Source organism: Apteryx mantelli, chromosome 6 (genome assembly GCF_036417845.1).
Source record: "Apteryx mantelli isolate bAptMan1 chromosome 6, bAptMan1.hap1, whole genome shotgun sequence".
In the NCBI taxonomy this organism is placed as follows: domain Eukaryota; kingdom Metazoa; phylum Chordata; class Aves; order Apterygiformes; family Apterygidae; genus Apteryx; species Apteryx mantelli.
Genome location: NC_089983.1, coordinates 28,450,760 through 28,468,592, shown reverse-complemented (window position 1 = coordinate 28,468,592; position 17,833 = coordinate 28,450,760). Strand labels below are relative to the sequence as shown.

At 38.1% G+C, this 17,833-nt stretch overlaps 1 protein-coding gene across 1 annotated transcript in view; it reads right to left on the bottom strand.

Annotated features, from left to right (window-relative positions):
• LRP2 (LDL receptor related protein 2) overlaps positions 1–17,833 on the bottom strand; it is a 129,873-nt gene that overhangs the window by 15,688 nt on the left and 96,352 nt on the right. Inside the window, exons 55-68 of the mRNA XM_067299102.1 lie at positions 17,554–17,731; positions 16,448–16,644; positions 14,594–14,839; positions 13,485–13,644; positions 12,447–12,583; positions 11,762–11,878; positions 11,411–11,527; positions 9,878–10,015; positions 8,999–9,121; positions 7,970–8,098; positions 5,871–6,002; positions 4,750–4,881; positions 2,277–2,420; positions 1,275–1,440 (exon numbers count right to left, since the gene is read on the bottom strand). Of these exons, the coding sequence (XP_067155203.1) occupies positions 1,275–1,440; positions 2,277–2,420; positions 4,750–4,881; positions 5,871–6,002; positions 7,970–8,098; positions 8,999–9,121; positions 9,878–10,015; positions 11,411–11,527; positions 11,762–11,878; positions 12,447–12,583; positions 13,485–13,644; positions 14,594–14,839; positions 16,448–16,644; positions 17,554–17,731 (2,116 nt within the window). The remainder of the gene's footprint in view (positions 1–1,274; positions 1,441–2,276; positions 2,421–4,749; positions 4,882–5,870; positions 6,003–7,969; positions 8,099–8,998; positions 9,122–9,877; positions 10,016–11,410; positions 11,528–11,761; positions 11,879–12,446; positions 12,584–13,484; positions 13,645–14,593; positions 14,840–16,447; positions 16,645–17,553; positions 17,732–17,833) is intronic.

Below are 17,833 nucleotides of genomic sequence, written 5' to 3'. Positions count from 1 at the left end.
CTTCTCCAGCGAGACTGGCTTCATTCTGCTCTAGACAACGTACTGCATGAGCAACTCCCCAGCTATTTCATAGCTAGCTATTTCATCACCTAACACAAAGAGCCTAGATAATGAAGGCTATAGATCAGGCCCCAAACTGGAAACATAAATCTTTTTCCAACCTTTGTCTACTCATCCAATAGCCTGTTGAAGCATTAGAAGAAATCTCTGTGGCCAAAAATACAATTTAGACCCAAGTGCTGCTTAGCCACAGCCCAGATCTTGTGCATCTCCTGATCACGTCCCGAGTGAGGACATGAACTGTAAACACTATCTGTCACATTAATTGATAACCACTTGATAGGGGGGAGGCAGATGGCTAAATTCCTCCTTTTAGTTTTCAGTTTAGCAGAAAACTCATGTTTTACTATGTTCTTCCCACCCTTCTTCACCTTATTGACTATATCCAGGAACGTCGTGGGAAAAAAAAAAGTCAACAGCCTTCAAAAGATTGACTCATCTCTATAACCACAGTCTATTCAGCTTCAAACAGAATCCTGAGTACATTTCATAGTGTCTATCTACAAACACTAGGCCCCTGGTTAGTTAATTTGGTATTAGACAAAATAAACTACAACTTTGTCTGTCCACCACATCCTTTAACAGTTACATCTCAAAGTGACCTCATGATTTTCAGGATTAAGTAAAAAATCTCCATGTTTTAGCCTAAAAAGAGCCATAGTAATAGGAAAGATAAGAGGAAACACTCTCTTTCATATACAATTACAAAAATGTTATTTTCTGAGTAAACACATTTATTCATCAGACTTCTGAGCTGCTTCTGTTCTGGGAACAGTTCACATAGCAAAAGGCTGGTAAGAAAGGAGCAAAGATAAAAGACAAACTCAGTTATGCATTGGGAAGGTCTCCTTTCCACAGCAGAGGAAGCTCCTTCTCTGATGCCTACCTGAGTCCTAGAAGGAGTAGCCATCTGACATGAAGGCCAGTGTACTATCACCTGAATGGTGCACAACTGATCTGCTAGTTGTGGAGTAGTGCAGCTTTCCTCAGAGAATATGTGATGCAGTCATCAACATGCATTTGACCTAGTTACCTGCTATCTGGGCAAACAGAAGTAACTTACTACATTCTTCTCAACTACCTTGAGACCAGATGTTTCCTGACACAGACAGAAAAAGCTGGCATAAGGAAGGAAAAAGTGGATTTTGCACTGTCTGATCAGACCCCTGACAGATTCAACATACAGTATTTTTCTAGCCTTTCAATGCACTTACCTTCCAACCCAGTCAACAGCTAACCCATCAGGACTAACTATGTATCTGATATTCAAGTCAACTGCCTTTGTAGGGTTGTTTCTACTGCTGTCAAATGTGGGCAGATAGGCACGTTTGATGGATCCAAACTCAGAGCCCTGCCCCAGAATGCTGAAGTACACAATACCTTCAAAAAAAGCACACAGATAATTTTTAAAGTATAGTTATTCCATATTTTTGGAAAATTCTAATTTTTCTGAGGTTCTTATGTCAAGATACCAGATACATTCTTTCTATTCATAAAAATGTAGAGTTGCCTATTCAATGAAATTAGATCATGTGAATGCTCAAATTCTAAAGCTATCGAATTCTTAAGCCATGAATATCATGGGTAAGATACGCATCTACAATCATATTGACCTAGATTATCAAGAACTGTGTACCACATTTTAAAGAGTAGAGGGTCTTGGCTTTGAACCTTTTTTACAGGATCTGGTGACTGGTTTAGACTGTCATGACACTGAGTAGCAAGTGTGGCCCAGCACAGCGGCCCTGTGAAAAAGACAAAGGCTGGAAAGCCAATAAAGAGGCAACGATATAAGATAATATCAGTATCTACTTAGAATCTGCCATTCCTGTTTAGTATAAGGATTAGTTCTTGCAACACCTGGACCAGGTTTGGGGACTGGCAGAAGCAGGAGAGAAGAAAAGGGCTCATTTGTAGCAACCCTCTACTGTTGCTCAATCACAAAGAGCCACAGCTCCACAGCTGAAGTCATAGCAAAATAAAAGAGAAAACAGAATAAAAACTAGCTACACTAAACTTAACATTAAAAACATTAAAAGGAACCACACTGATGTGAAGGAATGAGTAGAAGGGAGGGGCACATTCAAACCAAGATCTGTCCAGTTAATCTAGTTTGATTTTGATTTTCAGTGTAAATTAAAAACCTAGCTGGCAGAAATGAGTCTTTTTAAACCAACCATTGCATGATTGAGTATTTATGTGCCATGCATACTCACTCAGGCCTATCCCTTCAGGGTCCCAGTCATAATCTATAGCTTGGATACGCTCCTGGTTATCGATATAGTCGGAGTACTGCGCTGATGAGATATTGTATCTTCGAATCCGCACGTTATCTGGCAGCAGTAACAATGGAGGATTACCTGAAAAATGATCGTAAATTTTACTTCTGTGTTTACCTCATTTTAAAAAAACAGAAAGTCATTTACAGTCAAAACTAAATTGAGGTTTTCACAAGTTCTGTTTGAATAAGAGGTGGAAGGGAAAGAGGGCCACTTCTATAGTTTCAGAGCTATTAGAAATTCGTGGATTTTCAAAATTGGTGAAAAACTCTGGAAATGCTTAACACTGAGCATAGCATTATCTGCTTCACCAAGGACTATGCACAGTAGTAATCACTAAGGAATAATTCCTCAAAAGGTTTTAAATATCACAATGTTGGCATGTTGGTACCTCACAGCTTGAAAACAGAATGCAGATATACATTATGCAGCTCAGTCAAAGTTCCTCCCCACTTTGGGGAACACAATATGGGGAGCAAATTTGGCAACAAAGAATAAATTGCCAGTTACTTGAGCTGGGAGCTGTCTCAGCTCTTCTACCTGAAAGGCTTTAAAACCACATGCCTCCATATTCAGATGAATGTTCTCCCACCTGGCCACAGCTTAATTTTGAGTGACCTTCAGTGCTCCAATAACCTAACTAGAGAGGGTATCAGTCCCACCTGGCTCACTGTGCTGGTGAGAAAATTTAATTCTACAGCCCTTTTGTAAAGGAGAGAGTCCAGCTGAGTGTTTAAGACTTGGATCCTAGGCCCTCCTCCAGAAAACAAGTCCTCCTACATTAATCGCATCTTCACTGAGCCAATGCAAAATGACCCAGTGATTACGGCATTCACCTGGGAAAGGAAAATCTCATTTACCAGTCCCTTGTCTAGCTAATAATTCTTAACTTCCTATGAAGTATTCACCTGAATACAGATCCCCCTCCCACAATGCCATGGCCAACTATTGGACAAGACAAGTGACTCTCTTCTCTAATAAACAAACAATTCAGTGTATAAACTGGCAGCATTCCTAGTACAACAGTATATATATTGGTTGTTAGGACACTCTCCTGGGGGATGGGCTATTAATTACATACCTATACAGAAAAGAACTGAATCCAGACATCTGTCCTCCTAGCATGGGTCACAAGGTATTGGCTATGGGGAAAAAGGGCGCATACCTCTTCTCCATACCGTGTTTTATGGGACCTGAAATCCCATGTGTGTTCTGAAAATACCTACAGATCAGGCCTGCAGCAGACACAGGCAAAGGGAGCACTCATTTATGAGTGCTGTGAGCTTGTACTATGAAGAGTGACACAGTTCTGGGCGTACACAGAAGCAGGACTCTAGACACAAGGAATTTCATGATACTATCGGCTACAATCTTGTTGTCTTCTACCACTTAACCTTGAAAACTTTAGGTGTTTAGGTGCTTCCAGAATTGAGCCTATGAAGAGAGGTTTTAAGGAATTAGATTTCTGACAAGGGCACAAAGAGTCAGGCAGGCAGAACTCGGATGCAAATGTGCTTTTTATGTATTTTTAATCTCATGCTCAGCAGTGCATATTTACTGAATTAGGCCTCTGGACTGGAAACCCAGAGACCTGGTTTTCTCATAACATTTCTCAAATCCCAAATATTTTTTAGCTTTTAAAACTCCTGCAGGATGCAGTTTTGGTCATGGGCATTCTATTCTGAAGATTCTACTACTTGACTAGATACACTATGTTGCTATCATGTATCTCTTAAAGCTGTTAAAGTGTAAGTACTTTTCTATAAACAATATTGTCTCAATTTTTATATAATATGCTGCACCGTCACTTTTTTTTTCTATTTTCTTCAGCTCTTTATTATTACTGCTTTCTGAACCAACTCTTTATCTATTCAATGACTGTCACATACTGTAGTCACTGCACTGAATATGATGAAAAACTAATGACTGAAGCTAAGCATGGGCCAAAGTCCTTCTGCTTGTGTACTTCATTCCGTGAACAATGAATGGCAATCTGTCAGCAAAGTGCCTTTAATTTGTACCAGTTTAATTCAAGTTTCTTCTGATGCATTACTTTAGAGACAAAATCTAAAACCTCAGGAACAGGGGCTAACAGGCAGCATTAATTTCCTTCTGCTGACAACCATGGGATAAGCGGTCTTTTGTCTGCAGAAAATTTCAGGGGAGAGGAAGGCAGGCACCCAAACCACTTTCAAGGTATTATTTTTAAGGTTTGCAATTGGAAGCGGAGATGGAGCACTTCAATTCCTGATTATGGAATAGGCAGAATACAAAGAAAATCTTATGCTACAGAATAAAAACTTTTTTTTCCATTATCCCCTGTTAAAAAAAGAGGATTATATTCATTAAGTTGCTATACTCCACTTGCTCTTTACAGGTAGCAATCAATCTTGCTGTCAAGTTAACATACCATCAGCTGCACACTGTTTCCCTTGTTGATCACCCACAGACCTGAAGCCATCTGCGCAGAAACATTCGTAGCTTCCTTTGGAATTCTTGCAGTCCTGGGTGCATGTTCCAAAGATCTCACATTCATTGATATCTACACATAAGTGGAGAAAAGATACCTAGAGTTTAATCTTTCACATGCTAGTCACCTTTGCTCCATGAAGCAGTAGGCTTCTCTCTTCCTAACATAATTAAAGGATCAATAATCTAGTAAAATCCTTTAAAGTCAGCATCACTTTTATAACAGAACTGCTCATCGCTCATCTACTGTCTAACATAAGTCTTAACTACAGATTGCTATTAACTGCATAGCTCCTGTTTATCAGATCCCTTTTCAGAGACATATTTTTGATCATGTATTTTTGGGTTAAATCACCAAGGAAAGATAAAAGATGATGTATGAGTACAAGGAGATATAAGACCCATCTTGAAATGTTGAAGCAAAGGTACCTACTCCCTCAGAAACAAAGAAAATCACTATCCCAGCAGGAAAGAAAGTGAGGGATGGCCTTGAAACATGGTTAATAAAACTACCCAAACTGTCCACAAGAGCTGGGAGCAACAGACCTGCTCCCAGAAGTGGTAAGTGCTCTCATTGAAATATACTGGAATGGCACCTATGAAGATACTGTACTGCATGACCACCAACACTGACCTTTGGGTAAATGCCTCACCATATTTTACCTGCATATACTCAAGGTTAAAACATGGCACAACAAACCTTTATTGAAGGTCTGTTCTGAAGCAGAATGAAACAAGAGTATAAACTGCAGTAAGTTTCCTTTCAATAAGAAAAAACAGCAAATTTCTATCCTTCAGGTTGCAAAGACATGCAACAATGAGAGAGCAACAATGTCTACCTATAGCCACCAAAAGCCTAAAATGGGTCTGAATTTGACCAGTTCTTTGGTGAATGAGGTCTACATGTTCGAAAACATTATTCAGCAGCAAAATGTGTCAGAAAACATCTGGTGAATGTATAAAAATCCCGTTTTAATAAGAATAAGTAGTTACATTAAAATGATGAAGTGACAGGTCACTGAATATTTATCAGTGAGAAGATGTTTAGAAGATTGAAAATACCATCACAGGAGTTGCGGTTAAGTTCACTGGCTTTGTACCCTGGCCTACAGGAACAGATAAAGCCTCCTTCTTTCAAGTTGGTACAGTTATGCTCACAAATATTTTCTGCACAAGTTCGTTCTGTTCCAGGATCTGAAAAAAATGTAAATTAGACAATTATAACCAAAAAATAAAATGATAAGGGGGACATAACATTGATCATTGTTGTCTATTTGAAAACTACTTTCAAGGATAAAGTTAGTTTCCTTTTTTCTAAGTGAAACTTTCAATTAATGTGAATGGCTTTTCTTTGTCTAAGGCATAACTAAGTAAAAGAGGGTGATAAGTGCTGGTCAAGAGAACTCTCAGCTAAGATTGGTTTCATTTGCAGAAGTGAGCATGGTCAGAGACATAAACATTCAAGCTAACCCTCCTTAAGAGAAATGGCATTCAACATTACCAATATGAAGCAACTGCAGCAACTATTTTAAGAGATTTGAGAAGGCCATTGTCTCATTTCTACCCTTGCCAACCTACCTCTTTCTCAAACTACCAGTCCTCTCTTATCACCTAAACAGAAAACATTCTCAATTGTTATAGCACATAATACAGACCCTACATTATTTATATCTGGAAATTAAACATGACAGCTTGCCCATGCAGCACCTAATCTAAAGCCTACTGAAGTCAATAAAAGTCACTGCACAGAATTCACTGCCCTTTAAAACATGCTTATAACAGAAAAGGAACTCAGAGATTATACATCATAATATGCAACAGATAATGAAAACTATACTATTCTCAAAGTACATATAGGATTACACTGATTCTGACATATTCTATTCATATATGGAGTACTTAGAAATTCAGATCTTTTATATGTAAGTAGAAATGATTAAAAATACATGTTTGTTGACAGAGCATGAAAAAAGATACAAATGTATGGCAAAACTTTTACATTAGGCTGATTATCTCCTTCATACACCTAAATCCCAGTGCTAGTAATTAAGTTTAAATAGCTCAGTTTTACAGATATGTAGAAGCATAAATTCATTGTACACAAACACACATACAGAGTTTCTCTTTTCTCCATAACCCAGGTATTTGATATTGGAAAGGACTTGAATGTTATCATCTGATCTGTGTTCGCATCTATCCACAAATGGTAGAAGGCTGACTGCCAGAAGGTGTCTTTGATTTGCACTGTCATATCCTTTTTTTACTTTCATATTTTCATCAAGACATTCCACTATGTTCTTTTACCTAAAGACCATTGGGATGGTATGTGAAACTGAGAAAACAGCTGCTTCAAAACAGACTGCACTATAAGCTTCTGAGTTACGTGTGCTTTGCAAGCATACTGGACTGTAAATCACCAGTACATCATTTGGCACACTTTCCCTTGAAGCCATCAAAGCCTGAATAACTGATATTGCAAGTTCATGCTTGTATTATCACTCTGCAGCTTTTTTATCAATATATTGATATTTATATCAATATATATTGATATAAAAAGTGTTAGGGTTTTTTTCAGAGATTCTGTCAGAATATTCTCTCTTCCCTCAAAGTTCAAGTCAAAGCTTTTGCATCTGAGTGGCTGCTAGCAAATTTATGATGCATACTTAATGAAAGTTGTGAATGCACAGAGAAACTGAGAGGGCCCTCAGTCTGAGTACTGGGTGTCCTTACAGAACTCTGTGGTCATGTTTGCACACAGGAAAATAGAAGCATCTCAATATACAATTGGTTTCAACAGGGCTAGAGCAACCTACACTGGTGCAGAGTCTGCCCCAGAATAATTCTGTGGGTTGGTCTACTGCATTTACGAATTAAATGTCCTGGTATTCTAACCCCCATAATGTAAACCATTTCAAAACAAGGTCAAACCCATTTTTGTGATGCATAAATACTCTGAGCCTAAAATGAATTTCTTAGGGTTTTCCCTGAAGAAGAAAAATAAAAGATACAGCAATGGATAATAGGATAATTCTAGCACAGACTAATTGAAAATCAGTATTTCTTAGCATTCTATTCAAAAGCACGCAGGTACCGTTTTCAGTTGCAGAAATTCTTATTTCAATAGTACTATAACATTCTATTCTATTGATATTAATACTTACTGCAGCCCACTTCATCAAAATGGTCTCCACAGTCATCATAATTGTCACACACATAATGTAGAGGAATGCAATTTCCATTACTGCACTTGAATTCATCAGTTGTACAAGGTCTTGGGGTTGGTTCTCTACCTACAGTCGAGAAGAGAAACACTCCTCTATCACAACTTCAGCCACACAGTACCAACAGGTAGCAGCACTACAGCACACTGCAGATGAGAAAGCTGATGCAAACTGGTAAAAGATGACTACAGTGAATCAGGAAGTCTTCTTTTTATAAAGACAGAAGGTAGATTCTTCTTGTTAAGTATTGCTTAATAGATGACTAAACTTTCTTTTTAACAGTGCTAACCAGTTTACATCCTTTAACTCTATACTTCATGCATTTATTCCAGACTTCAATAGATTACTTAAGAGCTGTTAGCAATCTAAATTTAAAAAATACTGTGCAATAAAGCCAGCAAATAATATCAGTAAGCAATCAAAAACATAATTAAAATTGATAATACAAAAATCAACATAGTCAGTGAAAACTTGATAAGGTATCTGAGGGCAGAACTCTACAGAGTATTAACAGAGCTTCTGCAGGATTTGGGCCTAAAAAATAGCAATGTTGTTCGTAACGTAACGTAATATGTGACAAGAATTCAGAAATAGACATTTCTCTGTTTAAAAAGTCCTAGTTATTCATCCCATCCTTATTTCATGATACAACCAAACTCTTTTTTCTTCATCATTTTAAGTGGAGTTCATAGTAAGTAGGCACAATCTAACTAGTGTTTGTAATAAAATACGATTTGATTTTGAAGACCATGCTTTGTACTTTTCAGGCAAATGATTGTTGATTTTTGCTACTTATATTGAGAGTTGTAAATCTGTAGTACCAATAATCATGGTTCAAATTATTTCATGCTGAACTCCAATTTTCAGATATTTATGTTTAATTTTTACATTTCTGCAGGACTCTGGTGTCATCAAACATTAAGCACATCAAGATTACTGAATTTGCTGGTCAATTTTATATAAACATACAGTGTTCCTCTTTCTCATCACTTCCATCTCCACAGTCATCTTCCTGGTTGCACAGCTCATGACTGTATATACAGCGATTGTTTTCACACCGGAAACGGAATGGAGGTTCACAAGCAATATCCACTGAAATCACAGAGATCAAGTCAGTCATACTTTACACTTAATGCCATTAAGCTACAAATTATCCCAATTAATTTTGTCTGGTACCATTAATGTTTTCCCTATATTTTAAAGGACACTGTGGGGGCATTCTGGCCTACAGGAAGTAAATTATCTCCACATTTCTTTAAATGTGGCATAAAACCTGTGATTGTATGTCAGGTCATTACTTCAGGCATAACTTCATTACTTCAGTAAATTGATGGAAAATCCAACATGCTAATTAAGCTGCTATTTAGTGTATAACTTACAAAAATTATTTAATTAATACTTCTAACATCTTACATTTTTAGAGCTAAAGAGGACTCCTCATCCATGTTTAGAAAAATATCCTGACTCTGCTGAGAGCTTTAAAAACTTACCACTTCTAAAAAAACCAAGTTATCCAAATTATCTCTTTAATTGTAAACCAATGGTCTTATTTCATACACCCAGCTTGAAAATATTAAACAGTGTCCCTCTGTCTTTGCTGGGTTTCTCCCTACTTTGATAACTACATATACAAACATCTGCAAAGCAATGAAAAACATATAGTAGGAGGATGAAGCAAACGTAAAGGCATATGAAGCATTCTCAGCACTCATCCTGAATGAAGTCTGTGAGAAACTCCAGCAAAAACAAAATATTTAAAATTTACTATTTGTTCTCTCTACTGTAAGTAGAGATTTTATTATACATGGGAGCAATATTGTTCATTTTACTGTAATTATTCCCTCTTACAGCAAAGGTGAAGTTCTTCATCAGAGTCATCTCCACAGTCATTATCACCATCACATTTCCAGTATGGCTGGATACACACATGGTTTTTGCATTCAAACAGCATGGGTGGACAATATGTGCCATTAGGATATCGTGTTGCTGAAGAAAAGAAAATTATTATGCAATTTTCATTTAAAATGGAAATTCTAACTTTTTCTGAAAAATATTCAAGCAGATGCTATTATTATTTTTTCCTTCAATGGCCTCTTCTCCTTAGAAGGAAACAGAATATGAAGCACTACAAGGATTTACAGTGACAAGAGATTGCAAGGACTGAGAACTTCTTAGTAGCTGTAACATAATTAATTCAGGTTCAAATGAATAATGAAGTAACAGAAGTTACTCCCCAAAGGCTTTGGGAAATAAATTGTCGTGAATTTTACAAATACTGTTTACAGTTGCTACTGACAATATATTTCAGTAATTAAGAAAATAACAGAACTGGCACCAAACCTGAATGACCAAAGTAGTACCTAAGGCATCTAATTACAAATGGACTTATGTTGGTATAGTAGAAAATCTACCCAGACTCTGTAAAAGCTGTGAAAAAAAATGAACTAGATCAAAGAGAAACCACAAATATGACTCTGCCAACACATGTAAACAAACCACATTTTTGTCCTTTCACCAGCTCCTCCTATGCTCTTCCCTCCCTTGAAGAAAAGCCAGATGTTCTGTAACTCAGACTCTGGTAGATGAATTGCAATGATGTAAATTTCAGGATACAGTTGCCACTGCTAAGATGAAGGTACTGCTGCGCAGACGCCCCTTCTCACTTAAACCACACGGGCTAAGGTCAAGTGCACGGGAAGATGCACAGAACAACCCTGATACCAACATGAAGAGACAGGAATTCTCCCCGGTACCGAAGCCCAAATCATTTGGGCATATAAGCGAGAATAAGCACTTTAATAGCTCCTAAGAGGCCAACCACAGCCAGCACAGGTAAGAGCACTAAGGTGATATCTTCATTCCCCACAGGAATGATATTTTATGGGTAGATAGTAGCCGTGTGTGCAAGCTACAATTTCTAGATGTTTCTTCACAGTAGATCAATATAGAGAGGGAACAGTTAAACATAAAAGCATTTAGCTTCATTGCTTTCACTAGTACCTTAGGAAACTCTATACCCTCCTTTGAGCATTACAAAAAACAATACCATTACAGAACCTCGTTACAGCATAGAATGAATGGAAACAGTGGATCTTAGAATGTGAATAGGATAGTCAAGAATTTTAATTCAACCACATGTGTATCTTCTGCTGGACCATCCTTGCATTAATTTCCTAGAATTATGAATGCGTTTACAATTAATGTAAGAGATGGCAACCCATATATGAAAAGGCTTTTCCTGAATTTTACTGACATCACTGAGAGTTGCAGGGCTGAGTAGCTCTGAGGAGTCCTGTCACTAAACAGAAAAAAAAAAAAAAAAAGCACAGGTCTTTCTGGAAGTGAGCTCAGTGAGCTCCAATTGCAAAGCTTGAAACTCACGACAAGTTGCTTCATCAGAGACATCATGGCAGTCTGCCTTTCCATCACATCTGAAGCGCTCTGCAACACAGTGTCCACTCTCACACTGGAAATAACCTGGGTGGCAAGTCCTCAGCTCTGGAAAGATTCAGAAGTAACTGTGAAATCTCTTCTCATTCAAATCAAGCTGAAATGACTGTTTTCCAAAAACAACAGTTTCCTTAAAGATTGCAAAATCCCAACTATTAAAATGGCGGTATTCTCTACTTCTGGTAGAGAATTCCCCTAAGAGATCATTTTGCAGAATAATTTATCACATTACAAGCAAAAATGTGTACATGTGACAATGTGGCATCCAAAGACAATACGCACCACAGCCACGTTCATCTGAATTGTCTTCACAGTCATCATCATGATCACATATCCACCGGGAAGGAATGCAACGCAAATTGTCACAACGGTATTCACTTTCTGTGCATTCCCGAGGACCTTAATTTAAAATGAAAGTACAAACTTGTGAAGTTTCTCAGCTAAAGATTTAAGCATCCTCATTAACCTGCCTCATTAAAACAGACAAAAGTAATACTGGCAGATATTGTGATATAATCATAAAAATATCTAAATGATATTAGAATAGCATCCCTGCATACTCTTTACATTATGTTAAACATTTTGTGTTGGCCCTCCTGACAAAGAAGAGGGCACTCCATTGCAGATGTTTTTTCATCACAAAATTATACAGAAAAAAATCCATGCTCATTGCTTAAAAAACCATATATTTCTATATTTGCACACAGGGCAGAATTCAGATGGTACTTCCTAGCAGAAAACAGGCTATGCGCATTATTATGATGACTGAATTTATCAGTGTTTTTATGCATTCACAATGCTTCCTTGAAACAGCACTGTGAGAGTTCAGCTATGAAAATACAGGCTATAGAGTGAAACAACCAAATGGTTGCAGTTAAGAGCTATCTACCTGCCCTGTTTTTGTAAGAAATAGGAGGCTAGTTAAGTCAAAAGCTGGACTATATCATGAGAGTCAAGAAAGACTCACTGCAGTTGTGCTCATCAGACTCATCTCCACAGTTATCATCTCCATCACACTTCCAGCGCAGTGGGATACACCGATGATTGTCACAGCGGAAATCTCCAGAAGGACTGCAAGTCCTCTCCTCTGCAGTGTACACAATTTGCCAACAAAAAATGAGACCAGTACACATTAGCATAGTCTTTGGATAAGATGCAACGCACAGAAGATAATGGAAGTCAACAGAGATTTTCATGACACAAACTGGGTCAAGTAACAGAAGAGTGATAAAGAAACAGCTGAAATAATTATATAGAACTGGGATGGAAAAACAAAGAAAGAAACCTTGTGCTATCAAAGTAAAAGAATGATTATTGCTCCTTGCAATGCAATTATTCCAGAGTGAGGGGAGCCCTAATAGACCCCCACCCTCTCTCTATCCACAAAAGAGTAACTTATCACTAATCAATCCAATGGATGGATTGTAGTAGCCTGCAAATAAAGAACCCTAGGAAAGAAAAGCATTTCTTTTCTGAGTAGAGAAGCATGTTTTTGATGACTCAGAGAAAGACATACATTTTTATAATTCTACAAGCAGAAAAAGAAAATGACAGGGCATGCTGCCTTCATAGGGTGCTACTCTTTTGAGTATTCTCTGGTTCTGATATAGTGATCTGATGCCCTCTAAGCTCTGTGTGCAAGTGTATAAGGAGTTTCAAAACAAATACAAGGTTCTGGGAAAAAATTGTCATATTTCCTATATTGATGGTCTCAACAGTGTAGGAGGTAAGATGAGTAACTGTAAACACTGATGGTTTTAATCATCTAGAATAAAAGTTTGCTTAAGTAGAAATATTTCCTGTTTCATTTGATGACATACCAGGCAAAATAATAAAATCCTGATCTTCAAGGCTTATAAACATGTGAGCAGCACAATGAATTGCTCCACAACTATCAGTGTAATTAACTGGTATCAAACAAAATATTCCCAGCTACATTATTACTGAGAAGACTTTCAGAAAACCAAGTGTTTACATCTTGGAGAAATATTTTAGGCACAAGGTAATGTTGAAATGACCTTCTTCTCCAGACATACCACAGCCTTGTTCGTCACTGTTGTCTCTGCAGTCATCGTTCCCATCGCACACTGCCCACAATGGTATGCAACGGTAGTTGGTTCTACAGCTGAATTCTGTGTGGTTGTCACACCGATAGGCAGGGCCCACTGAAACACAAGAGGCGATTGTCAAAGGAAGTTGCATTACTTAGCCAGAAAGCTGCCCTTCTTGCTGTATGATTCTGACTTTAAAAATCTGTTCTGTTGTACAGTCAACTACTTCTACTAAAAAGAGTTAACTGCTAACTTTGTTGTAAAAGAGAAAGTGTTAAATTTATCCAGTTTTACTATTCTTTCCTACCCATGCTGCTTGCATTCTGCATATGCTACAAACCCATGACTGGTTCAAACTGTGTTCAGTGTGTTTTTCCCCGAAATACTTAGTGCTGGTAATTGTGGCAATAGAAGCCCCAAATCTGGAAGCCAGAGGAGGCAGCTTGGGCTCAGATGGCACAATTAAGTCACAGGTTCTTCCAGATGGCCAATAGCTCAAAGAGACATGTTGGAGCAGATAGGAAAGTCCCAATCTTGAGTGAAGGCTAGACATTTGCATTTGTTCTCCTTGTAAACTTCTGTTTCCAAAACACGTGCCTATTGTTACGAGAAACTTCAGCTTCAAGAGATGAAACTCACTTTGTTTTCCTAAAAAGTATGACACGTCATGCATCAAAGTGGAGCAAGGTAAAAATCGGTGAAATGGCATTCACTGCTTCCACATAGGCTTATACCCTTTCTCAGCAAATGTTTCTACAGTTCAAGCAAAGGACCCTGCGAGCCTCAAGGAGGTCAGAGTGGGACCATGTCAGTTTTTGATAACCTGGCCAGCAGGTTATAAGCCTCTTCCGCTTCAGGAGTAAGACAGCAGTGAATTACCATACAGCCTCTCTGTCTTTCTAGCACTCTTTACTACATGATAGCAGTTAGCTTGCAGAAAATATTCCTTTCCAAGAAATTTCCAACCTCTAGAAAATTAAGTAATGCAGTTTGCTCTGCTTTTGGTACACTATAACGTGGGCAGCCTACTACAGCTAAATGCTTACTACAGCTATGTGCTTACTGCATTCATGGAATGGCTCATCGGAGTTATCACCACAATCGTCATCCACATCACACTTCCAGGACTGTGGGATGCAGCGGCCATTGTCACATTTAAATTGGCCTGGAGGACACGTTCTACTGGCACAGTGAGTACTGTCTTCATCTGAGTTGTCACCGCAGTCATTCTCTCTATCACACTGCCAGGCTTCAGGGATACATCGTTTATTGGCACACTGCCACTGATGGGTTTCACACTGGTGATTAGCTGAAAGAACACAGATTGCCTGTTAGGATGCTGAAACAGGAATGGTCTGCTGCTGCAGGTTTATGTCAAATGAGTATGTTTCATGTGATATGAGTATTTATAATGCCTGCACCAAAAATTAAAAGAAAGACTTTGAAAAAATCAAATATCAGTATTTACTTGCCCAGTTAAGGTAGAGATTTCTAACACTGCATGCCACATTTCCCAAAGACATTTTCAGTCAAGCTCCCTAAAGCTCTACAATTCCTAGGAATGAGCTTCTCCTAAAACAGAGGAGAGTAAAGATCCAGCATTCAAACATGATTGAGGCAGGGGTACCTAGTCACTTAAAACAAGAATTAAGTGACATTGTGGCTTTGGGCCATGGTACTATTTCAGATGCACATTCCTTGATGAGCCTGTTCCTCTAAGCAATTTCTGGCATACATGCCAGAAAACCTGGCAGAAGACCATTCTAATGTACAGCCTCTACCTCCAAAGGGCAAAGCAGTGCACTGTATGCTAATGTTAGCAGTGCTGGCAGACTAGGGGAGCTCTGAAGGACTATGAAAATGGGAGTCCACCCTGTTCTTGGCCTCCAGACTTTTTGTGTCTCACTGGACACCATCCTACTACCTTTTTATATACACTGCCAAACTGTTTAAGAGGAGACAATACGATACAATTTCCATACATTTTCTAGATTAGAGGATTCTTTTCTGTGCATGAGATGGTGAGCAGAAGGAATGATATAGTCCTGAACTGAATTTTAGTCTACCTGGTGCATTAAAATCAGTGACACATTATGCAGCTGCCACATTTCTACTTATTTAATATTCCCCTGTGCCACACTTAGGAGCTCAGCTATTTCAAACTCAGGTAGAATTGACATTTCATTTAATTATGACATTGTCAGAAACACTTTGTTAATGGAAGGCAATGAAACTATCAATTATACGACCACACTGCTTTGCTTTCTTGTATATTACTAGGCTTGTAAGTGCCAGAACTATATTATTTACAAGAAGAGGAATAAGGCTGTGCTTTTTAAATTAGACATAAGTGTGTGAAAAAAGACAGGGCTTTAGGGAATAACACATTATTTCAAAAGCATAATTAGACTATATTTCTAAAAAGCTGCCATGATATATAGGTTTCCAAAACAACCTTCCTGCATGCTTTGGATTATGTACAATGCAGAATGTCAAATAATTTTGTCCCATCATGCAACACTCTTGAATATGGGGAAAATTAACAAGTCTGATGGACTCACCTGGGCATTAGGAAGCTTTAGGTTCCTCATATTTAGCATGGCTTTACTCTGGATAAAACAAAGCTGGTCCTATTTCTGGTATTTTATACCTTAGATTGTAATTTATATCAGCGCAAATCTGGCTCAAAGGTATAGAAAACGTTTGTATTCACATTCAGTAGCATTTTTGCTCTCTTTTAGCCTGCTTTTGCACTGAGGTAAATCACTAATAGGTGCAAGACAATAGAAAATTAGGCCTTGCAGCTCTCTAACTCACCTTTTCATTTGTAAAAGGGAGATAACGATTCTAAAGTTTATATATTGTTTACAGGTTTCATACAGACAAAACGTGCTTAAAATTATTACTGCTAACATACCACAAAGTACAGGATCTTCATCTGATCTGTCAGGGCAATCTGGCCGGGTATTGCACAAGAAATGTGAACTTGTGCAGTTCCCATCATTACACTGGAACTGACCAACAGGACAGTATCGGTGTGGACAGGTAGGGGGCTCATCAGAGCCATCGCGACAATCCCTCTGTCCATCGCATTTCCACCAGATAGGAATACACCTACCAAGATAAAATAATGCTTTCTTTAATAAGGAAGAGTCTCTACAGATATGCAGCCAACCTTTTACAGCATAAAAGGCAGTCTTTTCTCAATGTTATTTCCCAAACCATTTAACTTCCAAGACATCTTGAGTTTCATGTCTTCTGCTTCATAAATTGTACGTTAACAAAATACGCCAGAAGACTGTCACCAGAAACAGATGATGCTGGTGACTCTCTAGAAGGAAGTTCACAGCAAATTAATATGGAAGGATCAAATTTTAAAGTGTATTCATGGCAACTGTCACTCATGCTTTTTATGTCTATCTTCAAATGGATTTTTAACCACACAACATTTTCATAATTCTCTTGAACTTTAGCATGACAATTCTACTAGGAATGCCACTGTGACACTGCTTGAAAAGGCCACCCAATAAGCCCATCTGCCTCACATGTCTCAAAGTGATACAGTGTCAGCACAACAGCTCTTATGGCCCCACCACAGTCATCTCAAAGAACAGGGTCAGAAATGTGCCCCCACATTAGATAAATGGCTTTCCTGGGAGACAACATACATTTAACAGTTAAAGACAGAAACCAATATGTTGCAAGAGATGTACAAAAAGTAAGAGAAGGTTCCAGTTTTGTGAATTCACAAAAAATGGTTTCTGGAGCTACATGTCACTAAAAACCCAAACTTCATTACATTAACAATGTCATATAACAAAAAGAAAAGGAAAAACATTCCATTTAAACAAGCAGTCTAGAAATATTTTGCCAAAAATTAAGCCTGTCTGGTCCTGGCTTTGTCTTTGCCTGCACATCACAGAATCACAGGGACACCCTACTTTCATACCCTTTTGAAAAGCCTAAACTGCAGAATATATCTTTTAAAAGACATTGAAGAAAGATGGTGAGCAGTAGACTTACCTTTCAGTGTCTGCACAAAGAAACTGGGTGCTAGAGCACATTGGAAGGCAGTGGGCTGTATTGCCAGACTGTACTACCATGAAGTTATCAGGACATTCACAGGAATAACCCTGACCACCAGCTTTTATTAGACAAAGATGGGAACAACCACCATTGTTGGTGCCACAAGGATTATTAACTGGTAAAACAAAAGAATAAATATTACCATACTTTGCAAACCCCAGGACACAAACAATAGTCTCCTCTAAAACTTTACGGAGACTCCTGACATCACTTGAAA